The 27,444-nt window shown below is 41.1% G+C and overlaps 1 protein-coding gene across 1 annotated transcript in view; it reads right to left on the bottom strand.

The window, feature by feature from the left end:
* LOC126257452 (protein phosphatase 1 regulatory subunit 21) overlaps positions 1-27,444 on the bottom strand; it is a 190,331-nt gene that overhangs the window by 41,742 nt on the left and 121,145 nt on the right. The window contains exons 8-11 of the mRNA XM_049955565.1: positions 22,233-22,369; positions 7,780-7,872; positions 7,524-7,654; positions 4,211-4,360 (exon numbers count right to left, since the gene is read on the bottom strand). Of these exons, the coding sequence (XP_049811522.1) occupies positions 4,211-4,360; positions 7,524-7,654; positions 7,780-7,872; positions 22,233-22,369 (511 nt within the window). The remainder of the gene's footprint in view (positions 1-4,210; positions 4,361-7,523; positions 7,655-7,779; positions 7,873-22,232; positions 22,370-27,444) is intronic.

The raw sequence follows: 27,444 nt of genomic DNA, 5'->3' as shown, positions 1-27,444 counted from the left end.
GTTCATCTTATATCCTCCTTTCAAGACACTCTCCATTCCGTTCAGGTGCTCTTCCAGGTCCTTTGCTGTCTCTGACAGAATTACAATGTCATCGGCGTACCTCAAAGTTTTTATTTCTTTTCTATGGATTTTAATTCCTAGTCCAAATTTTTCTTTTGTTTCCTTTACTGCTTGCTCAATATACAGATTGAATAACATCTGAGATAGGCTACAACTCTGTCTCACTCCCTTCACAACCACTGCTTTCCTTTCATGTCCCTCGACTCTTGTAACTGCCATCTGGTTCCTGTACAAATTGTAAATAGCCTTTCGCTCCCTGTATTTTACCCCTGCCACCTTTAGAATTAGAAAGAGAGTGTTCCAGTCAACATTGTCAAAAGCTTTCTCTAAGTCTACGAATGCTAGAAATGTAGGTTTGCCTTTCCTTAATCTTTCTTCTAAGATAAGTCGTAAGGCCAGTATTACCTCACGTGTTCCAACATTTCTACGGAATCCAAACTGATTTTCTCCGAGGTCAGCTTCCACCAGTTTTTCTATTCCCCTGTAAAGAATTAGTCTTTGTATTTTGCAGCCGTGGCTTATTAAACTGATAGTTCGGTAATTTTCACATCTGTCAACACCTGCTTTCTTTGGGATTGGAATTATTATGTTCTTCTTGAAGTCTGAGGGTATTTCGCCTGTCCCACACATCTTGGTCACCAGATGGTAGAGTTTTATCAGGACTGGCTCTCCCAAGGCTGTCAGTAGTTCTAAGGGAATGTTGTCTACTCCTGGGGCCTTGTTTCGACTTAGGTCTTTCAGTGCTCTGTCAAACTCTTCATGCAGTATCATATCTCCCATTTCATCTTCATCTACATTCTCTTCCATTTCTATAATATTGTCCTGAAGAACATCACCCTTGTATAGAACCTCTATATACTCCTTTCACCTTTCTGCTTTCCCTTCTTTGCTTTGAGCTGGGTTTCCATCTGAGCTTTTGATTAATTTTCCTGTAGGCAGTATCTATCTTAACCCTAGTGATATGCGCCTCTACATCCTTACATTTGTCCTCTAGCCATCCCTGCTTAGCCATTTTGCAGTTCCTGTCGATCTCTTTTTTGAGACGTTTGTATTCCTTTTTGCTTGCTTCATTTACTGCATTTTTATATTTTCTCCTTTCATCAAATAAATTCAATATTTCCTCTGTTACCCAAGGATTTCTACTAGTCCTCGTCTTATTACCTACATGATCCTCTGCTGCCTTCACTACTTCAACCCTCAAAGCTACCCATTCTTCTTCTACTGTATTTCTTTACCCTGTTTCTGTCAATCGTTCCCTAATGCTCTCTCTGAAACACTCAACAACCTCTGGTCCTACAGTTTATCCAGGTCCCATCTCCTTAAATTCCCACTTTTTTTTTCAGTTTCTTCAGCTTCAATCTCCAGGTAATAACCAATAGAGTGTGGTCAGAGTCCACATCTGCGCCTGGAAATGTCTTACAATTTAAAACCTGGTTCCTAAATCTCTGCCTTAGCATTATATAATCTATCTGAAACCTTCCAGTGTCTCCAGGCCTCTTCCACATATACAACCTTCTGTCATGATTCTTAAACCAGTTGTTAGCTATGATTAAGTTATGCTACTTTTACTACTGTGGTAGGTGTGGGCTTCATCTCTGTCTTGGCCACAATAATGCGTTCACTATGCTGTTTGTAGTCACTTACCCGCGCTACTATTTTTTTATTCATTATTTCCTGCATTACCCCTATTTGATTTTGTGGTGGTGGTGGTTAGTGTTTAACGTCCCGTCGACAACGAGGCCATTAGAGACGGTGCGCAAGCTCAGGTTAGGGAAGGATTGGGAAGGAAATCGGCCGTGCCCTTTCAAAGAAACCATCCCGGCATTTGCCTGAAACGATTTAGGGAAATCACGGAAAACCTAAATCAGGATGGCTGGAGACGGGATTGAACCGTCGTCCTCCTGAATGCAAGTCCAGTGCGCTAACCACTGCACATTTGATTTTGTATTTATAACCCTGTATTCACCTGACCAAAAGTCTTGTTCCTCCAGCCACCAAACTTCACTAATTCCCACTATATCTAACTTTAACCTATCCATTTCCCTTTTTAAATTTCTAACCTATCTGCCCGATAAAGGGATTTGACATTCCACGCTCCAACCCGTAGAACCCCAGTTTTCTTTCTCCTGATAACAACGTCCTCCTGAGTAGTCCCCGCCCGGAGATCCGAATGGGGGACTATTTTACCTCCGGAGGAGACCATCATCATTTAACCATACAGTAAAGCTGCATGCCCTCAGTAAAAATTACGGCTCTAGTTTCCCCTTGCTTTCACCCATTCGCAGTACCAGCACAGCAAGGCATTTTGGTTAGTGTTACAAGGCCAGATCAGTCAATCATCCAGACTGTTGCCCCTGCAACTACTGAAAAGACTGCTGCCCCTCTTCAGGAACCACACGTGTGTCTGGCCTCTCAACAGGGTGCCTTAACATGATGGAAATATGCTTGCCATGACAAAACTAGAGTGGATGCTGTGGAGTAGTCATTGTCTTCATAAAGAAAGATACAGGAACTGCAATAAATTGGGGGAAAAAACTGATTCAGGATCCAGGCTTCATTCAGTTATTTTATTGATCCTAATAAAAAAAGCTATGATATAATGAAAAGGTTAGTTGCTACTTACCATATAGCAGAGATGATGAGTCACAGATACACACAACAAACTGTCAGAACATGAGCTTTTGGCCAACAAGGCCTTCATTGGAAATAGACGAAAAACACTGGAGACGCAATTGGGTGGTGGGGGTAAGGAGGAGGCTGGGGTAGGGAAGGGGAGAGATAGCAGGGTAGGGGTGATTGACGGTGAAGTGCTTCTTGCGGGAGCATGCAGAGACGAGGTGGAGAGATGGTGAGGCAGCTAGGTGTAGTGAGGAGGTTAGACAGTGGGCCTCAACCTTGATAGTCTTAGTCCTTACCCTCTAGCCCCTTTCCTGTTCTCATTCTAGCACTACACAGTCCTCTATTGTACCAATGCCCTGCACCCACAGAGTTTTTACCTGCCTCCTTTACCGCTGAGCCCCCCCCTCCCCTCCACCCCCACTCCCCTGTCTAACCTCCCAACTGCACCTAGCTGCCCTACCCTCTCTCCAACTATGTCAACCCTGTATGCTCCCACAAGCAGCACTTTACCATCCTCCACCCATAGCCTGCTATCCTTCCCCCTCCCTGCCCTAGCCGCCTCCTTACCCCCACCACCTCGTGGAATCTCTCATCATGTACTGCTGCTCACATGGTGGCCTCGGCAGCCAGAGACTGCAGTCATGCATGTGAGAGTTGCATTTGCTTCTACATATTTGTGTGTGTGTGTGGGGGGGGGGGGGGGGGGAGGGAGCGCCTATCTGTACTCGGCACCTCCATTGTTGAACCTATAATCTAACATTTATTTCACTTCCCTATCCCGACTTTGCTCTTGCTGTAATAACATTAATTCTTTTTCAGTAAAGGTCACAGATATTCTCCATTTTGTTATTCTCTGAAGGATGAAGGATAGTTTAATCTTCAGGCTAACATAACAACAGGCTAATGTGACAATAGACTGTGAATATACTTCCGCCACAATACCACCACCACCACCACCACCACCACCACCACCACCACCACCACCACCACCACCAACAACAACAACAACAACCAGCTAGCAGAAATGAGTAATTGGCTTCAACATGACAGGGATCTTAACTCATCACTTTTGGTATCTTCAACTAAACTTATCCTGGTAACTGACTAGTTGCAGGTTCTACCTGCCACAGCCAACAATCCCTGCTATGCTGTCGTGTAACTCTGGTGTTGCTCCTGGAGAACAATCTACTGCACCCATCTGCGCAATGGGCAGGTGAAAGGCCTTCCTGACATCACACCTGCACTGGCTACTCTCACCTGTAGTGGCACCTGGAAAACCAACTGGGCCAAAGTCTAGACAATTCCCCAACATGTTATACAGCCACACTGACGATTCAAAATGTTCCTTTACAACAGTTCACACCCAAAGCTTTCATGGAAACTTGAAATAATGATGTAAAATAAATACGATAGGCAAATTGCAACTCTAGCTTTATAATAGTTGTCTAATTAAAGTGAGTTAAGATAAGAGATAGGCAGTCAGTGATTCACACAATAACTGCTGTCATTTTTATTATTAACTTTTACTAACCTGATCTAGATAATTCATGTACGATGCTGCACGTCTTTTGAAGGCTGACACGGCAGGATGCATCTTAGCGTGAAGTGAGAAAGCTGATGCAGGAGAGAGTGCCATGCCCTTCCACAGTTCAGTGCGACTGTCAGACAATACACCTGAAAGCTACTAACACACAACAGGACTGAATACATAAAGGAAATAACATACCAAACAAAAAGCAAAGTAAAAGATATTTTAATATTGCCTATTTTAAGGCTGTAAGGTAGTGGATTGTTATATTTGAAAAAGTAATAATTGGCAGAATTCAACTGTTTTTTGACCTACACACAATTCTACAACATGTTTTGAGAGAGAGTGCTCTAATCACGAGTCTCAAATTCAGTCCATGAGGTTAAAACATTAAAAAGCCTACCAACACATTTACAATGCTCATAAAATAAATAGAATAAAAGCACAATGGACTGTGGGATCTTGTCCTACGTTACTTCTGCCCATAGCCATTCCACCTCACACCAGGACTTATCCTACACACCTCACGAAGTGTCGACTTAACATTCTTGCAACCCACAAGTGATCACCACCTGGTGTGTGGTACTCTATGAGATTTGACAACTATCGACAGAAGTCAAAGATTTTAAAGTAAACCGAGGATTTGTTGGTAACTTTTTAGTGTTTCAAAGTGAGGAGTGAGTTTGACAGTCTGATGATGAGAGCACTGTCTCTTGAAAAGCACTGTCAAATTGTATGTAGGATATAAAATGGATGACTGCTACCAATTATTATTTTTAAAAGACATTGTCAAACACTTGTTCTACAAGCAAATTTACTTTAAATTTTTTTGGGAGATGGGTAGATTTTCTTAATTTAGTGGCAAGTCTTTTTCATACTATGTGGCTGGCACTGTACGTTGTTGCAAAACATATTTATGTTTGTTTTATCAGATCTATCTAAAACTAGCAGTCAGTGTACTATTCCTGAAAGTCAGATAAACTACGACTTTTTGGGTAGGTTAACTATCACCTCTCCCTGATGGCTTTTCATGTTCCTCCTGACTAACACTGCCAACAAGAAACATTTTTTGTCTACCATTTGTTCTCCATTTCATAAGAAATGGCCCTTGGCTTCAAGTTCCTTGACACACAATCACATATTGAGCATCAACATGGTGCACCTTTCCTAAATCAACTCCTTTTGTCATTTGATATGTAAACATCTTATTTTGATGGGAAAGGAAGTGACAACATGTGGAAATATTTATGCGAAAGTGAACCATATGGACTTTTTCTGGGAACACTACTCAGACCGCATTTTCAAGAATGATCCCCTGTGCACAGTTTAAAGATACAACAGTTCTCGATTTACTGCCAGATTTTCATTGCTTTCCAGTTACTCATTTTGTTGTAATAATGGGAACGATTCATACATTTCACTATAAGGTAAAGTGCAACAATCTACAAAATGAAAACTGGAAATCCTAGGCCGGTTGTCGCTTTTCACAGTTATGTTTTCATACACATATTGCTACATAATGGAAAAATATCAAGTGTGTGTGTAAAGTTGTTTTTGCGTTCTCATGTGTTGCAGCCTTGAAGATGCTAATCTGCCAGGTCTGAGCCGTATTTAGCTTTGAACAGTTGCCTTGCTTATGTCCCCATTTCTTGTCAGAAGCACATGTTTATTACGAGATCAAAAATGATGATGCCTTAGTGCAGTTCTGTTTCACAGTCAGTAAAGAGAGCCCCTGATTGCCTCAGTACTATCGAAAGTATGGTAATTAGCTGAAAGAGAACACTCAGGAATTTCAAGTTCTGTATCACCAGATGGAGTTCTGGTTGACTACAAAAATCTGCATGGGAATATTTTTCACAGGAGTCATAAAGAGGAAGATCCAACCTTACATGTGAAAAAGCAATTTGGAAAAATTGAGGAATGAAGTGTAAGACTTTCATTATTTGAATGGAATAACCCTTTGGCATGTTGTTCGGAAATGGGTCAGAGATACAAAAAGTTCAATAAACAGCTTGTGCTGATGGAAACTACTCTAATAGCAGGAAAAAATGCATGTTCTTGTGAGAAATTACAGACACTGGTGAAACATTGAATAGACTGTTTACTACACTCATGAGACTTGCTGTGACACACACCATTCCACAAAGTTTGGATAGTAGGAACAAAAAATGACGTACAGATAAAATAGTAGATAGAACTATTGCAAAGAAAGTTTTCAGGTGTGGAAATGTGGAATATAAACATGGACAGTTCCAGAAATAATTACGTGTTACATTGGAAACAAAGATGGGTTTGTGCAAAATAGTGGCCTGTGTTTTATTTGAAAATGCAGTAGTGATTACTGTTCTGAGTACAATGCCAGACATGATTAAGGCTGGTTCAGAAGAATTCTCAGAAAGTTATCCAATAGATCTACAACTGTTAGACATCAGGTTCCATGTCACAAATGATAAATCCATATTGCGAAATCCATCTATGAAATGAAAGGAAGATTTTGTTATTGAATGACTGGAAAATAACAAAAAAGATCTTTCATCTCATGTCAAACTGCAGTAGAATTTATGTGACAAACACATATGCGCTTCAGTTTACCATAGAATTCCTTTTGGAGAGAGTGTTGTGCCCAATGGACAAAGAAATTAAACTTCTGTGGTTGCCTGTGGCATACTGCAAACTCAGTGCTATTGAACTAATTTGGGCCTTTATCAAGAGCAAGATAAAACAAGACCATTCAGATAAACAACATTCTGCTCTACAAAGAATCTCCCAGACTGTCTGGAGGAATTCAGTGAATTGTATAAACAAAATCAAAAGAGCTAATTGTCTGCACACAGCAAAAGAACCATTGCTGATTCAAGTAGGCATGCAGAGTAGCAGCAATACCTAAGGATGTAGCGAAAGATATTAAAATTGTGTTTTCCCCCATTAATTCTTTATTCTATCCTGGAAAATCTCTTCCATCTCACTGCAGCACAAGGTGGAATTTTCATATACTGTTATAAATGCACAATACATTTCATATTTGTTTCCTTAGACTGCTTGGCTATCTAGTGTTTATTAGCAAATTCTCACTTTACCACCAGATTCTTGTCATCTACATATGATAGGCACACATTAACTCCATCAAATCAGGAACTACTACTAAGACATTTCATTTGTAACAATATTTGGCACTAAACAAATTTGTATAATTATGATTTCTACATGTCACAGGTATTCAACTACACAACAAGATTTCCTCGTATGTACTACAGTCCAAAACCAATAAAGCTTCTTCATTGATTAAACTTTTAATTTGCATTTTGTATGCTCTAACCTTTCCACTTGCAGCAACCATAGCTGTCAAGGAAGCAGCAAGGCATTCATCAGTAGTCTTCAACCTATCCGTGATGGAGGGGCATAGTTCTCTTTCCACCTGAGTCTTGCTTGCATAAGCACGCGACAGTTCTGAAACACATTTTCTTGCCATGCTAAATTAAGTATTTTAATATGAAACAATAGACACTACCAAATTTCTAATATCATTTAAAAACACTTTTCCTAAATTTCAGAAATGACAGCTGATAACTCACCTTTAATAGATTCATGAACATTCTTCAGTATTTCTGTAACTTCTAAGAGAAACCTTCTCTGTGATGAGGGAGGATGTTGACAGCTTCTTTTATCTAAAAGTTTGGTAAACATATATGCCAGTTTGTCATCTTGTCATTACACTCTTTTTTTTATATTATTTTAATTTTTTTTATTCACAAGCGAAAGTATGAAAGGGGAAAATGAAAATGACGATGGGTCACAATGTAACATACTGTAGCTTTACTGGGAATGATACTGATGGTGGTACCAGTTGACCTTCATTCCTCTATGGTCACTCAATGTATGCCACACATTTCAACAGTAACTGATTGAAACACGCAAAAAGTTCTTGGGAAGAAACAGTGACATTAATGACCAGAAAACAATCACCTTCAGATAAATAATAAAGTTACAGAACATTAACATATTTATATCCATACCTGCAAATTAATTCTTTTCTTTTTTCCTCTTACTCCAACATATTATCAAGATACACCCATCAAATTCACCTCGTTTGCCCAAAAGGTAGAAATCCATGCACTTAAGTGAATGCATTCACTTCTTTTATTTGCCTATTACAATGATGGACCCCACAATATAGTAGTGAAAGGAACTGAAGAAACATCTGACATGACACAGAAATTGTATTTGAAATTCAGGATATCACCACTGCTTCCTTTTCAATGTACGTGATATTATGGGCTTTGCCATTGACAAGAACCTTTGAAATTACAATCCATGAAGATCTACAACTCTTGTTTCATGTACATTTAATACACAACACATCAATAAGTACTAGAATGGTAAAATTACATTCATCGCCTGACAAACAGTGGAGGAAAATGTAATCTCATCATAAAAACCCTAATAAAAATTCCATTTCAGTGATTTCTATTCTGGTACTGCATGACAAAATCAAATTGTAGAGCAAACAGTTTCTGCCCCCATAAATTCCACAATGTAAGTTTTGTGGCTTCATGGACTGATTGTACCTTATCAATTAATTGGAAATTTGTGATGTTGATAGTCAATACTTACTCTATCAATTTGCATGTTAATGAAAGCACTTGTATTGGTTTCAGGCTTTTCATTTCCAATCCTGTAACAGCTTTTAATGACTGTCTAAAAACGAAAATCCTGCACTTGGCGGCAAAAAAAGAAAGGCCATGTTTTCTCTATTATAAGACATTTCACCTGATTCCATGTTCCTCAAATATAAGTGTGACATTCGGGAACCACTTCAATCACCAATAGGTTTCTTCCACGTCAATTTGAAATAATGATGATGTTGACTTCACCGTTTTTGTTCATATTATAGTTTACATAATTTTGAGTATCCACATCAAAGTACCGGTTTTCACCTGTGGGTAGAACTCAGAGTCAGCCACATGAGTATGTCAGTATTCTAGTTGGTTTCTGGGCTTCTCGCGATAAATGCTTTTCTGCTCCTGACCTAGTTCCAGTTCATTAACTGTCCGCAGTGTGTCCACTAGACTTCATGTGTGGCAGCTGACAGTATTGCGCACACCAATCTGACCAAGTGTTTCATTAGTTGCAACTATATTCAAATGGCTCTGAGCACTATGGGACTTAACATCTGAGGTCATCAGTCCCCTAGAACTTAGAACTACTTAAACCTAACTAAACAACGGACATCACACACATCCATGCCCGAGGCAGGATTCGAACCTGCGACCGTAGCAGTCCCGTGGTTCCGGACTGCAGCGCCTAGAACCGCACGGCCACCGCGGCCGGCTGCAACTATATTCCTCAGCACTTTATACACGTTGAACCCATTTCTGAGGAATGAATTGGTAAGAAGCTAATGTTGTCCCAAATGGCCACACTATGCTTGAGTGCTTGGCTCAGTTTGATTTGGGCCATCTGTCTTCTTCTGGGCATCGACCAAGGCTTTTTTTGTTAAAACAGTATTTCGTAAAACGTTATCCCCTAAGTAACTCATCTTGATGTGTTTCAATTGAAAGTTTAACTTGCCTACATTTATTGACAGCTGTCTACTTGCAGGCCATATAATATTGAATAGCTTCAAAATTATGGTGTCTGGTCATGGTTGTTCTAATGAATAATGTGTTTGCCTTCCTACTGATATCCGTCAATTCCAAACCTCCCGTCTGTCTTTAACTCCGTGAGTATGGTGTAGTTGAATTTGAAGATATTGCCTTTGCAAACATACCTGCTGGACATCTGTATTATCTTTCTGGTAGTTATCTTCGCAATAAGGAATACCTTAGTCACGTAATATGCTTCACAGGATACATGGGTCTAAAATCCAATTTTGCAATAGGCACAACAAAAAGATTCACACAATTATAGCATTCGGCCATTAAGGTCTTTCTCAACACACACACACACACACACAGCTCGCACATATGTCTGCAGTCTCAGGCAACTGAAACCACACTACGAGCAACAGCACCAGTGTGCATGATGGGAGTGGCAACTGGGTGGGGGTAAGGAGGAGGCTGGGGCAGGGAGGGGTAGGGATAGTATGGTGGGGGTGGCAGACAGTGAAGTGCTGTAGTTTAGAGGGAGGGCAGGAAAGAAGGGGGGGAAGGTAGTGGAAAGGAGAGAAATAAATGGAAATTAAAAGATTGTGTATGGCAGTGAAATGACGGCTGTGTAGTGCAACAATTGGAACAGGGAGGGGGGCTGGATGGGTGGGGACAGTGACTAACAAAGGCTGAGGTCAAGAGGGTTACGGGAACATATGATGTATTGTAGGGAAAGTTCCCACCTGCGCATTCCAGAAAAGCTGATGTTGGTGGGAAGGATCCATATGGGACAGGCTGTGAAGCACGTCATTGAAATGAGGGATATCATGTTTGGCAGTGTGTTCAGCAACAGGGTGGTCCACTGGTTTCTTGGCCACAGTTTGTCGGTGGCCATTCATGCACTGGTGCTGCTGCTCGCAGTGTGGTTTCAGTTGCCTGAGACTGCAGGTGTGTGTGTGTGTGTGTGTGTGTGTGTGTGTGTGTGTGTGTGTGTGTGTGGTTGACAAAGGCCTTAATGGCCGAAAGCTATAATTGTGTGAATCTTTTTGTTGTTCCTATCGTGACTCAACATCTCCACTATATGGTGTATAGCAACTTTCCTTCTCTAATATTGTTACATCCCATCCTGGATTTTCCATTGTTTGATTAAAATCCAATTTTTTTATTATTTTTTCCCCTGTATCACTGTTAGATCGCTAGCAGTTTTCTATTATGGCAACTTGTACATTGTACATCATGTGGTTCCAGTTCTTCATGGCCATTTTTAATGGACAATTATGTTACAATTTTCAGCAGTTTTCCGCTGTCCTTGCACACATCACACAGACAGTTTCAAGCCCTTTGATGTTTAATATTTTACACTTTCCCTCATTTACTTTTGTACCTGATGCTATGCTGTTTCCAGTGTGTGTGTGTGTGTGTGTGTGTGTCACAAGAACAACAACAACATAGGGGTAAGCTCTTAGAGTGAAGATTACTCTTGAAATCGTCTGACCTGTTAATTTTTCATTCAGTCTCCTGTGACGCATTTCCAGTGACAGCGCCAAAAGCAACATGGAAAGTAAACTACCTTGTGGTACATCTCTTTGTATATTGATGGCTGTCTTTGCTGTGATTCCTTTTATCATATTCAGGATTACTTGTACAGCCCTTTCTTTGAGACCTGCTTCAGTAATTGTTCTAGAGCGTGGCAATTAAGTCAGTTCAAAGCTTTACAGAAGTCAACAAAGAGCATAGCACATTTTATTTTAGTTACTTGCAGCTACTTACAACATCTCGATAGTCTCTGACTGATGTAATGATAGACTCTCCAGGAAGGTAGGATTGATGCTCCTTTATCATTTTCACAAGTAGAGGCATCATTCTATTGTTAACTCCTCTGAAAATTTTTCTACAACCAAAATTTAATAAAGTTGTTGGATGTAAGTTACCTATTTTGTTCTGACCTCCTCCCTTTGACACAAGAACATTTTTTCTTACTTTCAACTCTGTGGTAACAGCCCCTTCTCATTATTTCAGTTAAAATCCAATGATATTCCAGAATTAGGGATGAAATTTCTTTGGGAGACCATATGGTATGGATGAATTGATGGATGGCAACTTTGTGCCCAACTCAAAAACTTCCTCTGCATTAAAAACAGCTACATGTCCACTACTCTCGTCGCTTGTAATCCCCCACTTAAAAGCTTGTGTCATTTCACCTATATTAGCCACATCTGTTTCATCAGAGTCGAGTAATTGTTCCTAATGTTGCTCGATTTTTTGGAGATACCTGTTTGGTTTGTGAGAAGCTTCCCACTGACTGTTTCTAAGCTTCCGATATATGTGTATATGTGTTTTTTCTTTTTTATGTACACCCCATATTATTCCATATGCAATCAATAACATGAGAAATCAGAATAGCAATGGTGTTGGTTGCATTGCAATAAGAAAGTTGCATCCTGAGAAATTGGAATGTGAAGTTGGCACGTGAAATGAATGAAACGCGCCGCTATTGCATTTCCTGCGATGCAAGAGTGACCTGCACGTTGCTCGTAATCGCGACTTAATTGACATATTCGGATGCAACAAACACTGTACTTATGTATAGCTATATACACTGTTAGCACGTGGCCTGGGAAACATACAGATGTCCACTCAACCAGAATGAAAACAAGGACACTGTTTACTTGTACATGCATTATTAAACTTTTTGACAGTACTACAATGGACATAACGGTAACGAAATACTGATAACCACCATCAGAGTAAACAAAATTAATGGCTGTCAAAGGGATACATGCTACTTGTACGTAGCTGTACATCAATTACACAATGGTACATGCCATGTACAGAACATGTACTGGACATCTTTAATGACTGTCACACATCTGAACCATTGCAGATGGTGCAACACATGCATAAACGTACAGTAGTACTTACGAAACAAACCTAGGTCTTCTCTGTAATACACAAAATGTATGCTGGTGTGCAATCACATGTCTCACAGCCAAAACGCTACGATGTATATATGAAGGTAGTATCTGTTCCCGAAAGAACAAATACCATTGATGACCGTGCAGCTTCTCTAGAATGAAATGATAATTAAATCAACACTCTAGCTGCAAACAGACGTTGATATACATCATTTGGGACATTTTGAAAATGTGTGACCCGACGGGACTCAAACCCAGGATCTCCTGCTTACATGGAAGACGCTCTATCCATCTGAGCCACCGAGGGCACAGAGGATAGTGCGCCTGCAGGGACTTATCTCTTGCATGTTCCCCTTGAGACCCATATTCCCAACATGTCCACACCATTACATTCGTAGTGCACCTAATAGATGTTTGCCCATCACACTCAATACTTGTGACAGATTAATCTACCAAGTCCCGTACGAGTTGGGGCATAGCCTGTGCGTTTGCACAAGAAGGTCAATGGCCGGTTAGCCATATTTTAACTATATATGAAGGTAGTATCTGTTCCCAAAAGAACAGATACAGACATGCTGGTGACCGTGCAGCTTCTCTATAATGTAAGCAGGAGATCCCAGGTTCAAGTCCCAGTCGGGTCACACATTTTCAACATGTCCCAAACGATGTATATCAACGCCTGTTTGTAGCAAGGGTGTCGATTTGATTATCATTTCAGTTCTTCTGTCAGTCAATGTAAGGTACATCTCAGGAACCGCTTGTATTGTCGCCCACTAAGATTGCCATCAATAAAACACCACACCATACATTGAGACTCCACTGACGATGTTCAACCCGGCGAATCCATTGAGAGTTTTCTGATGACCAGTAGTGCATATTGTGTAAGTTGGTGTTCCCATTGTTTGTAAACTTGGCCTCAATGGTAAACACAAAGTAATGGCCTTGCCACAGAATCCATTGATAATATTTTCAGGTTACTGTGATCATTGTTGCCCTGGACATCTTGATGTAGCGGCATGTGATAACAGAGGTATCTATGCCTGTGGCGAAAGTGTATTCTACATCTACATTCATACTCCGCAAGCCACCCAACGGTGTGTGGCGGAGGGCACTTTACGTGCCACTGTCATTACCTCCCTTTCCTGTTCCAGTCGCGTATGGTTCGCGGGAAGAACGACTGTCTGAAAGCCTCCGTGCGCGCTCTAATCTCTCTAATTTTACATTCGTGATCTCCTCGGGAGGTATAAGTAGGGGGAAGCAATATACTCGATACCTCGTCCAGAAACGCACCCTCTCGAAACCTGGCGAGCAAGCTACACCGCGATGCAGAGCGCCTCTCTTCCAGAGTCTGCCAATTGAGTTTGCTAAACATCTCCGTAACGCTATCACGGTTACCAAATAACCCTGTGACGAAACGCGCCGCTCTTCTTTGGATCTTCTCTATCTCCTCCGTCAACCCGATCTGGTACGGATCCCACACTGATGAGCAATACTCAAGTATAGGTCAAACGAGTGTTTTGTAAGCCACCTCCTTTGTTGATGGACTACATTTTCTAAGCACTCTCCCAATGAATCTCAACCTGGCACCCGCCTTACCAACAATTAATTTTATATGATCATTCCACTTCAAATCGTTCCGCACGCATACTCCCAGATATTTTACAGAAGTAACTGCTACCAGTGTTTGTTCCGCTATCATATAATCATACAATAAAGGATCCTTCTTTCTATGTATTCGGAATACATTACATTTGTCTATGTTAAGGGACAGTTGCCACTCCCTGCACCAAGTGCCTATCCGCTGCAGATCTTCCTGCATTTCGCTACAATTTTCTAATGCTGCAACTTCTCTGTATACTACAGCATCATCCGCGAAAAGCCGCATGGAACTTCCGACACTATCTACTAGGTCATTTATATATATTGTGAAAAGCAATGGTCCCATGACACTCCCCTGTGGCATGCCAGAGGTTACTTTAACGTCTGTAGACGTCTCTCCATTGATAACAACATGCTGTGTTCTGTTTGCTAAAAACTCTTCAATCCAGCCACACAGCTGGTCTGATATTCCGTAGGCTCTTACTTTGTTTATCAGGCGACAGTGCGGAACTGTATCGAACGCCTTCCGGAAGTCAAGAAAAATAGCATCTACCTGGGAGCCTGTATCTAATATTTTCTGGGTCTCATGAACAAATAACGCGAGTTGGGTCTCACACGATCGCTGTTTCCGGAATCCATGTTGATTCCTACATAGTAGATTCTGGGTTTCCAAAAACGACATGATACTCGAGCAAAAAACATGTTCTAAAATTCTACAACAGATCGACGTCAGAGATATAGGTCTATAGTTTTGCGCATCTGCTCGACGAACCTTCTTGAAGACTGGGACTACCTGTGCTCTTTTCCAATCATTTGGAACCCTCCGTTCCTCTAGAGACTTGCGGTACACGGCTGTTAGAAGGGGGGCAAGTTCTTTCGCGTACTCTGTGTAGAATCGAATTGGTATCCCGTCAGGTCCAGTGGACTTTCCTCTGTTGAGTGATTCCAGTTGCTTTTCTATTCCTTGGACACTTATTTCGATGTCAGCCATTTTTTCGTTTGTGCGAGGATTTAGAGAAGGAACTGCAGTGCGGTCTTCCTCTGTGAAACAGGTTTGGAAAAAGGTGTTTAGTATTTCAGCTTTACGCGTGTCGTCCTCTGTTTCAATGCCATCATCATCCCGGAGTGTCTGGATATGCTGTTTCGAGCCACTTACTGATTTAACGTAAGACCAGAACTTCCTAGGATTTTCTGTCAAGTCTGTACATAGAATTTTACTTTCAAATTCACTGAACGCTTCTCGCATAGCCCTCCTTACGCTAACTTTGACATCGCTTAGCTTCTGTTTGTCTGAGAGGTTTTGGCTGCGTTTAAACTTGGAGTGAAGCTCTCTTTGCTTTCGCAGTAGTTTCCTAACTTTGTTGTTGTACCACGGTGGGTTTTTCCCGTCCCTCACAGTTTTACTCGGCACGCACCTGTCTAAAACGCATTTTACGATTGCCTTGAACTTTTTCCATAAACACTCAACATTGTCAGTGTCGGAACAGAAATTTTCGTTTTGATCTGTTAGGTAGTCTGAAATCTGCCTTCTATTACTCTTGCTAAACAGATAAACCTTCCTCCCTTTTTTTATATTACGCTTGTTCGAGGGATTCCCATCCATCTCTCCATTTCATCAATACTTGTATGAGGGTTTATTGCAGCGGCTGCCAAACAGCTACCTCTGCTGCTTCATGTGTTGTACCTTTGCTCCGGATCTGCATGCATGAAGACAATTTCCCTGTTGCACGAAGCCTTCTAACAATATTCACGAAGGTACAGCAGGTCAGATGACGTCTGGTGGATGTACACCTATGCTGCTCTTGTGCCTGTACAGTAATATCAAATCAACCATTTCCTCATTTGTGAATACCATGTCAAATGCCTAGAAGGGATGGCCAGGTCAACTGTTGCCATGCACCTGTACGTACTTCCACACAGAACAACCTGGTTCGTACTGGGCCATTTCCACAGAGCGCTTACTGCAGCCCGTTCCTGTACTCAACTGCAGAGTTGAAGGGTTGACCTGGGTGGTGTAATAGCATGGCGTACACCGGCCGGTACTGTTCAGTAGTCTATACGTAGATAAATACAACATGCACAACACTAATATGTACAAATCAGTACTGGTTGCACGAATCCCTATTACTACTTTCGGCCCTCGTGATAACAGTGAAAGTAAGAATACGTACGTCAATCACATCGTGATTACAAGCAATAAGTGGGTCACGCTCGTGTTGCGGGAAGTGCAATAGCAGTACGTTTTGTTCATTACATGCATCAACTTCGCATTCTGGTTTCGCACGATGTAACTGACATATTGCGATGCAAACAACACCATTATTATTGTGGTTTCTTATGTTGTTATTGCACATGGAATAGTGTGGGGTGTCATCAGTTGGTGGGTTGATTTGGGGGAGGGGACCAAAGTGAGGTCATCGGTCCCATTGGATTAAGAAAGGATGGGGAAGGATGTCGGCTGTGCCCTTTCAAAGGAACCATCCTAGCATTTGCCTGAAGTGATTTAGGAAACCGCAGAGAACCTAAATCAGGGTGGCCAGATATGGGTTTGAACTTTGTCCTCCCAAATGCGAATCCAATGTGCTAACCACTGAGCCACCTTGCTCAGTTATGGGATGTCCACTTAAAAGATAGGACAAGTTTGTGTTGAAACCAATATTTGCACACAGTTTAGAAACACACAGTTTAGAAATTCTCATAGTATTTACTTCTGTGAGCCCCTGCAGTACATTCATAATCATGAAAGCAGTTTGCCAATACCTACTGTGGTTCCAGAGATATTGGTGGTGAAAAGAGTAGGTGGGGCACCCTGTATATATCAAAGATTGATTCTCTCTCTCTCTCTCGAACGTGGTGGTGGTGATTTTAGGGTGCTCAATGGCATAATCATCAGTGCCCTTGCTAAATATAAATGTAATTATGCTTTTTTATGTTTTTGGTCATTCATTCACTATAAATGATGTCTCAGTTACACGAGTTTATTTTCAGACTAAATTTGTTCAAATTTATTGAAAAAGATATTGTATTGTCTAAGCAAAAGAGTGGTACACTCCAGCAAAAATTAATATTATCTTGGAGCGTAGAAGATATGACTTCTGGTTAACACTTTCACAATTTAGTAGTTAACAACAGAAATGAAAAGTGAAATGCCAAATCTAAAGGAAAATAAGAATTTACAGCCTGTAAGAATGTGAGATAACATGCTGTTCATTTCATATCCATCACTAAGCTCTTACATTTTCAGATTTACTGCATATGATCCCCGAGTGGCTCTCATCAGTCTCTGGCATACACATCTGTCCAATTTTGAACATCTTGATACATTTACAGAAAGTGCTTTTAATTCTTAGCATTGTAAATGCTCTGCATGTCTCTGCCCTATTATTTTTCACACAGTCTGGTAACTTGCTTAGACTGCTTTTACTTCTTGTTAGCAATGTCATTCTCTAAGGACTTGTTTAGTGAATGATTGACTGTTGCCCTCTTCATTTGGTCCTTGAATCCCCATACAACCAACCCACTATTAGATATAATTGCATATTTCCAGCATTCCTCAAGAATTGAACCAATTATTGTAATATTTACATTTACTTCTTTTTCTACATTGCTTCCCCAGGCCTCAGGTAGACAGTAGCAGCCTGTCTCTGTCTCCCCCTCTCCCTCAGGGTGCTGGTTGGTTGGTTGGTTTGGGGAAGGAGACCAGACAGCGAGGTCATCGGTCTCATCGGATTAGGGAAGGACGGGGAAGGAAGTCGGCCGTGCACTTTGAAAGGAACCACCCCAGCATTTGCCTGGAGCGATTTAGGAAAATCACGGAAAACCTAAATCAGGATGGTTGGACGCGGGATTGAACCGTCGTCCTCCTGAATGCGAGTCCAGTGTCTAACCACTGCGCCACCTCGCTCGGTCTCAGGGTGCTCAATAGCATGATTATCAGTGCCCTTGCTGAATATAAATATAATTCTACATAATGTAAAATGTAGAAATTTATTCTTCATAACAATCTTACGGTGATGATCCAGATTTTAGAGAACATCTGGCAGTTCCAGTGCTTTGGAGAACAAGGAAGGCCTCATTCCAGTGGCCGTGTTCTAGGTGTTGAAATCATTTCACAGTATTCCATTTCATTCTTTGAAAATGGATAGTATTGAAGAGTAGGTTTATGAATGACAAAAAGCAGTTAAAGTGAACACGGTACTATGAGAAAGGACTTAAAACTGAGTTTGTGACGGACCAATGTATCTTTATAAAAGAGCAAGTTTACTACTAAAATGGTTAAAATCACAACATGCATATGTGACTAGTTACTCACAAAAGAATATAAATAACATTTGTTAAAAGGCTTGGTGTTACATATGCTTTAATAAATGCTCAATGTAAAATATGGTAAAGCTCACAAGAGATGAAAGATAAAATATCACTGCAGATTAATGTGACTGGCTCATTAGTTGTTGAAAATGGGACGAGCTAATGATTGCTGTACTCTGAAGTTGCCCCTCCGCTCCTGTCCCACCCGAACAGCTTACAGCAGAGGTCTGACTCACACAAAATTTTAAAATTTGTGGAATATCATTTCATACACTGCTGCAGTCTGGTGGTAACTGTGAATCATGGCATAACAACTTATTCTGCATCTCATAAGCACAACTGCCTGGCTGTGGCTGGGAAGATATGAACTGTAGTCCAAAAGTAGGCTTCAATGGTTGCCATTCATTTGTTACTTGCAAACACCTTTCTTCTCATTGACTCATAGTTATTTACGCAGTGTAAAGACAACATGCTGAGTTGCAGCAGGCACCTGATAGCTAAATGTGTAACAGTCTTTTTCTCTGTGCCTGTCTGCAAGTCAACTTTCCATCTTTACAGTGAGTAGTAATCTAACCTTTCCACAATTGTTGATATTCCAACCTGGACTTTCTGTTGTTTGATTCATATTTTTTGTACTCAGCAATGAAGTACCTCATCTGCTACGTCACTGATTCTGATTCTCTCTTACTCTAGCACCCAACAAAGATACTTCTACAGTTTGATACTTTGCCAACAAAATAATGTATAAAACATTCTCACTAGTGCTGTCGGACACTATCATAAAAAAACCACATAAATTTCATTGAGCCATTTGCTCATCATTTTCAGGTGTGTGTGTGTGTGGGGGGGGGGGGGGGGCAAGCAAATTTATTAGCTTGCTGAAAAGTGCAAGTGCCAGGAGGGATGGACTTTAATGTCATCACAGAGCACACTGACTTCCAGAGTCCACTGCTGAATAAATGAGCAATGGAACCCACACCCTGTGGTGTAGGAAGCCCAGCCACAAGCTCCAGACACTACTGTATTGGCTCAGGCAAGTTACTGGAACTTGACCTACTTCTTTCAGCTCCAAGATTCAATAGGCATGCTCTTGACAGATTTGTTTCTCTGTGGTCAATGATGTCTTAGTGCCACCAACCACTGATCTGCCATAAATCACTGACCTGAAATCACATGTTTCTGTCATTTAGTCATTCATTATACTTATTTCTACCATTTCTTTGACGACAAGGGTCCAAACAGGTCAAGGTTAAAGACAGAAATATGTAAGATTTTGTCTGTGTGGGATATCACACAAAGGCCATATATGTCATAGTGTTAAAGACAGATGTGATGAGCACAGATGTCTTATCAGATTACATCAGCCAGAAAATCTGCTGTTACTGGCCACTCTATTACAATCTTCAAGTCCAATTCTAAATCAATTCAAGCAACTAAAGAGGACCATCAGTAATTGAACATAGTGACTCCTCCACTACAGCAGAAGGGAGAGCAGCAGTCAGAGACATACCAAAGTCGAAGGAAATAGAGTGGAAGCCATCTCATCAGAAATCTACACTCGTGCACATAGAGTCAATGGTACAGGCACCACCACCACCACTTTTTCTTCTTCTTCTCCTTCTTCTTCTTCTACCACTTGTTTCAGATTCACCTCTGTGGCAAGGAGAAGGAGATGGCAAAGGAGAGGGATAAACCACTCAAAGATGGCACACATATTTCAATGGAGCCTGAATGGTTAAGTGACTCATGCACAAGAGTTAATGATCTGTATTTAGTTGAGGCACTAGTCCTCAACCTGATTTAATGAGTACAATAACAAATGAACTACTAAAGTTAGATGGTTGCACTGGCTTAAAGAACTTCTTCATTTCTGTATATGGTATGAGGTTTGTTACTTAAATTTCCTCAATTTTCTTCTCTTTATTGAACTTAGAATATAACCAGCCTCTGACTGATGTTTCCCTTGCAATTAATGCACTTAGTGGGAATGATCATATCTTCTTTGATTCATAGGGGGTTTCCACCTTCTGCAAGTTGCATCATCTTTACATACTAAGGTAGCATGAGTAAAGCACCTTCATTAATTTGTGATAAATGTCTTACTTTAAGTTGAATGAAGCCTGCTGTAAGATATTCAGAAAACACTGGCATACTGAAAGTTAACAGAAATGTTGTAGTTCTCTGTAGGACACCATCAACAAATTTCGAGATATCATCTCGATCTGGCTCTTTCTGTACTTCTGCAGCATTTATGTCAGTTATAACTTGGTATCTGAGAAGTGGTGAGTGTAGCTTGACTGATTGCTTATGCTTCAAGTTTTACTTTCCAATAATTTTGTTGCCGAGCTGCCTTTCTCATGATGAGAGGAGTGCAATGTCTTAGTTGCTTGATGAAATGAAATGTACTGCCACATCCTCTAAAAGCTTCGCCTATGTAGAATGATGGTACTTTACCAAATAATTCACCTGCAAATTTTATTTTGATACATGCATTCTGTATTATGGGGCATGTACTGACACTATTTCTAAGACAAGTGTGGAATCGAGAACTTTCGTTTGTTTGTTCGTGTGTTTTTCTTCCCAACTGTGTGTCAATTCTGCTAATAGTGTTTTGAATTTGAAGGCTGAGGATGATGATGTCCCCTTTAAGAGCTAGAGATTTATACAAGTCCACCGAGGCATAGTTCAACAGCACTGATAATCACAAGATCTAAGCCAAACTATTACCAGCCAGGCCTATACGGAGAGAGTAATAGTAAAGAGGCTGCACTTGCAGGATATAAAGGGAAGAATGCTGCATAGAGTGGGGGGACCAGAGCTCAATCAACATATACTTGCAAAAGAATAGGCCCACAGGAGGAAGGATGTCTGATAATTAATTATAATTAACAACTTAACAAGTTGTTGTTCACATGTCAGTCTACTGTTCAATGCCTTCACTATGGCAATAGCATGTGGTTGTGTTCATTCACTTCACTGTTTGTATTGCGTCCTAGATTTTCCAGCATTGTATTACATTATTACATTTAATTTACGAGTCCTTGATTATGCAACAGTACCTTTTGCATTACAAATATTATCATGACTGACAAGAAACTACTGTACAAAGAGGCCCTAGTTTAAGCTTTGTTTCAGAACAAGATTACCGAAATACCTGTGACAAGGCATTCGAATTTTAAGTAAATTTTATTTTTCTGTGTGCTAAACACAACACATGCTCTTAAGAGTTTGTAGAGTGTCATTATTTTAATAAAAAGTTCAATGTACATGCAAAAAAGAACAATGTTCACAACAACTTCTTATTTATAATACAAGAATACAAACAGTAAAATACTTTGGATGATCTAAATGAAATGTTACCTTAATAACAAAAATGGCTCTGAGCACTATGGGACTCAACTGCTGAGGTCATAAGTCCCCTAGAACTTCGAACTACTTAAACCTAACTAACCTAAGGACACTACACACATCCATGCCCGAGGCAGGATTCGAACCTGCGACCGTAGCGGTCGCGCAATTCCAGACTGTAGCGCCTAGAACCGCTCGGCCACTCCGGCCGGCTCTTAATAACAGTTCAAGTGTACTCAAATAAGAAATGTCTGCTCAAAATTTACTTACTCTGGGATGACAGTAGCTGCAGGTATGTGGCCAGCTTAATGAAGTTAATGGCGAATGCTGTAGTGTATCGAAACACTTCCCGGCTACAAACCTGGACTGCCTCCGAACAGCTCGGGTTTAAGGTATCCTCTTCCAAGCTGGAAAGTAGTAGTTGTCTATTTTAACATGCATCTTCCCAGGATTACTCTGAAAACAAGCATTTTATACTGATAATTAATGCCTAAGTTTTGAACAAAAATTGTGAAAACTTTAAGAAAAGCTTGAATTGCCTTTCACCTTTAGTAAACCTACTCTCCCTCTCCAACTTGTTTTGAATACGTTCTGAATAGCCATTACAGGAACTTGATATCACTTATCAAAAAATTTCAAGTGTAGCTTTAGAGGTGTGTCAATGAAATCTGTGACAAAAACTAACATTTTAAATGTACATTTGTGCTATTTAAACTAAGACTGAATGGTCTCACCTATTTACTGGTGAGTCTTCTTGGTTACATGGCTGTGGTCCAGGAAACTTTTCTGTTCCTGAAATTTTGTCCAGGGCTTGCCGGACATTTTCACAGGTGCTCCTAGTGACGCTGAATATTGCTTGTCTGACGAGTCAGATGTTAGAGAGCAACGTAAATACTGTATAAACTGGATGTGGTAGAGTTTACACTTAATCACTAGAGATAATTCTTGTCAGAGATAAAACTTAACTACTGATTGTCACGTGTCAAGGATAAAAACTTTTCTGTTGATGCTGCAAAGCCACTCTCCATGTATCACTAAGTTTTATGGCTGCTTCTTTTCTGTTAAAATTATCGCCATGCTTATATAGTTTGGTGGCTTCATTGCATAGCCATGGATAATAGCTTGTCACTGTAGATAAAAAACTTTGGTAGCAGAAAACTTTACTTCATGAATTCTAACAATGTATCAAAGGGTGACAAAAACAAAACGCAGCAATGGAAGAACACAGTTTCTCTCCCCTTTATCAAAAAAAGTAACTGATCAGACCAGGGAGATTTTATATAAACATGATATCAGATTAGTTTTTAGAACAACTATGAAAATACTGGTATGTCAAGCACTCTGATCTGCAAAGAATAAACGCCCTCCTCTGTTGGCAAGTGGGGTACATAAGATTCCATGTACTTGTGGAAAGATCTAGATTCGAACTACCAAGAGAAGTGTGAATACGAGACTGAAAGAAAATAAAAGCTTTTGCTGACTAGGGAAAACAGAAAAAAATCAGCTGTAGCAGAGCATGCTTTACAGTCAGGAAATCATGACGTTAAGTTTTCTGAAATGAAAATTTTGTCTACAATGATGATCTATTATCCGCAGCTATACAGAGAAAACATTGAAAGCATAGGGTAATTTTAGCAGTAAAAAATAAGCCACGAGACTTAGTAATATATGGACAGTGACTCTGCAGAATCGATAGGTAAGTTTTCATCCTTGACAGGTGCAATCTAAAGTTAAGTTTGAGCTTCACTGATCACATGTAAACTTGGCAAGCCCATTTCAGACAGTATTTATGTTGCTCTCTGATGTCCAACTCATCAGTTGGCAAGACACAGCATTGCCAGGAGCACCTCCGAAGTAGTCCACAGCAGTTCTGGACAAAATGTCAGGAATTGAAAAATTTCCTGGATCACTGCCATACAACCCAGAAAACTAACCATTAACTAAGACATCTGGCCATGAAAGCCTTCATAGTAGGCTCATTTATGTTTTTCTATGTCCTCTTGATCCAATGAAGCCTGCTGATGAAAAAAATACTTGTGCCATAATAATCTCATGCATGTGGAAATGTTTGTGTTACGAAATTTCTGCAAATATCATAGACAGCAACAATATGAAGATAAAAGAATGTAATATATATTGTGAGTGGCTCAGTCAAAGAAAACAATACACTTTTGATAACACCTTAAGAAAAACTTTACAAGGTGTCCCAGGAGGAATGGTCAATATCTAGGGATATGACAGGAATGATCATTCGAAATAAAAAAGCTCTCATAAACATGGGCTCTAAAATGCATACCTTAAGATCAATGAGCAGTACTTCATCTTTGAATTGTGAAACAAATCCCTTCCTCTGCAAGCTCTTAGTTTTACATATTTTGGGAGGAGGTAGTATAAACCAAAACAGAAAAATATTGTCTAGTAAATATGGGCTCTTAAATGCCTAACTTAAAAAAGTTATGAGTATTTACTTTGTCTTCCATACAGTGAAACAAATTGTTTGCATGCACGCACTGTCCTGGCAATTTCATTTCAGTTACTTTCGGAGTGCTGTAGCTTGGAATACTTGATAAGGTCACGGCTGGGTATACTATCACTTGGGTGGGTAGAGAGACTACACCTTCATTTGCATTGGAGAATTATGTTTTCCCAGCAGAATACACAATTGTCCATACACTCTATATTTGGACCTATTCACTTTACTTAGCTGTTGTCATTTTAATAAGCAGTACCCCATTCCAAAGCAATTTCACTGAATTTGGATCACAGTTATACATTCTAGGGTTTTCTGGATATAAAGGTGATGCTGTCTAACGTACCACCTTACATTCCATTTTTTAAATATCAGACTGATTCTTCTGGAGAACTACACTGTCAATCACTTTTTAGTCGTTGGAAGGATCTTGGTTGTGAACAAAATCCATGTTCATTCTGAAAGCAGATAGGAAAATACATACAGAATCAGGGAAAGTCCAACTTATTTGAGGAACCCTAATTGCAAGGTGAGGCAGGTGTCTCAGAGATCATCCGCTAATGACCATTTCACTTCAACAACCATCCATCCCATCAGCACACGCCACACCATCAAGTTTAAAGGACATTAGAGTTTAATGTTGTGCTAAAAAATGAGATCATTAGAGACAAAGCACAAGTTCTTATTTGACAAGGATGGCGAAGGTTGGTTGGTTGACGAGTTGAAGGGACCAAACAGCAAGGTCATCAGTCCCTTGTTTCAAATGTGGCCCATTCAGACAGTTTGAGAGACAGAACAGAGAAGGAAGCTGAAATCATGGCAAAGAGATGCAAGGCGGAGCCCAACCGGTAAACCCGCCCGAAGGCGGGAATCAGGTGGGTGACGTCCATTGTCTGGAAACAGGTTAGAATAGGAAGGATTAGCGGGAGAGGAACGGACAGCGGTTGCATAAGAAACCAGAAGCTGGGACCGCCGAACAGAAAGGAGAGGAGGTGGGGGAGAGGATCTCAGCTCCAACCAGGAGACTATCAACAGAGCTAGTAGGGAAGGACCACTGGCCAAACGGATACCACGATGGTGGACCGGATCCAGGAGGTGCAGTGTGGAAGGAGTAGCTAAACCATACACTTGACAACCATAGTCCAAGTGAGACAGGACTAAAGCCCGATAAAGGCGGAGAAGGGCGGAGCGGTCCACACCCCAAGAGGTGTGGGCAAGGAAGCGAAGGACATTGAGTTTACGGAAACATTCTACCTTCAGAAGTCTGATATGAGGCAGCCAAGTGAGCTTATTGTCAAAAAGAAGATCCAGGAAATGAAACTGTGGGACCACAGGTAATCGTTGTGCATTGAGACAGAGCTCCGGATCGGGGTGTATCGTAGGGCGACAGAAGTGGACCACCTGCAATTTTAAAGGAGAGAATTGAAACCCATGTGAGAGGGTTCATGCAGAGGCACCCCATATAGCTGCCACTCTGCAGAGGCCATTGAAGAGGAACTAACCTAAATGCAGAAATCATCCACATACAGAGCAGGAGTATCAAAGGACCGAAAGAGGCCACAAGTCCATCTATGGCAATGAGGAAAATAAATACACTCAATACGGAACCCTGTGGGATGCCATTCTCTTGGGTCCATGGAGAAAAAACGGTACCAACCCGAACCCTGAACGACCAATGGAACAGGAACTGGTGGATAAAAATCTGGAGTGTGCCCCAAAGACTCCACTGATGAAGTGTAAGAAAGATGTGATGGTGCCAAGCCATGTCATAGGCCTTGCAAAGGTCAAAAAATACTGCAACCAAATGGCAGCGCTGGGAAAAAGCCTGCCGAACTGTGGATTCCAAGAGAAGTAAATGATCGATCAGAGACCATCCCTCTCGGAAGCCACTCTGGTAAGGGGACAACAGATCCCGAGATTCGAGGACCCAGTTGAGCCGACGGGCTACCATCCATTCCAGTAACTTGCAAACAACATTTGTCAGACTAATTGGCCGATAGCTTTTGACAAACAGGGGCTTCTTACCAGGCTTAAGGACAGGAACCACGATGCTATCCCTCCACTGAGAAGGGAAGTCACCCTGGAGCCAAATACGGTTAAACACCCAGAGAAGATGTTGCCATTGTGGAGCACTGAGATGTTGAAGCAGTTGGTTACGAATGGAGACTGGGCCAGGGGCTGTATCATGAGGAGAATAAAGTGCAGAAAGAAATTCCCATTCAGTAAAAGGTTCGTTGTAAGATTCTGACTGACAAGGGGTAAAACATACAGTGGAAGCTCCGGCTCGCTGTTTCCGGTGAAGGAAAGCAGCCGGATAGGAGGCTGATGCTGATGCCATTGCAAAATGGGTCGCAAGATGTTCCGCAAGAATCAACGGGTCCGTACAAAGGCCATCTGGGAGGTGAAGGCCTGGGAGGGTGGACTGCCGATGGCAACCTTGGAGAGAGTGAAGTGTAGTCCATACCTGTGACATAGGGACAGTAGAACCAAGGGAAGAAACAAAGCTTTCCCAACACATCCGTTTGCTCTGTTTGATTAAGTAACGGGCTTTAGTGCGAAGGCGTTTAAAGGTAATAAGGTTGGTAACAGATGGGTGCCTCTTAAGGTGTTGCAAAGCTCGACAGTGATCACGGATGGCAATGGCAATGGCCATACTCCACCACACGGGATTTGCCAGCGACGAAATAGTCCAGATGAGTGCAGTACAACAAAGCTAGCAGCGCAAACAATCACGTCAGACACGTCACGTAGGACATCATCAATACAACTCTACAACGAGGGAGAAAAAACGACCTGTGCAGTATATAGAGGCCAATCGGCGCGTAGGAAAGACCAACGAGGTAACCTGTCCATCAGGGAGCTGGAAGGGAGCGAGAGAATCAATGGGAAATGGTCACTATCACAAAGGTCGCCGTGTGGCAACCAGTGTAATGAAGGGAGGAGGGAGGGAGAAGATTGAGAAAGATCAATGGCGGAAAAGGTACCATGACCAGCACTGAAATGAATAGGGGA

Source organism: Schistocerca nitens, chromosome 1 (genome assembly GCF_023898315.1).
Source record: "Schistocerca nitens isolate TAMUIC-IGC-003100 chromosome 1, iqSchNite1.1, whole genome shotgun sequence".
Taxonomy (NCBI): Eukaryota; Metazoa; Arthropoda; class Insecta; order Orthoptera; family Acrididae; genus Schistocerca; species Schistocerca nitens.
The sequence above is the reverse complement of the archived record's forward strand: the minus strand, read 5'-3'. Positions and strand labels throughout refer to the sequence as shown.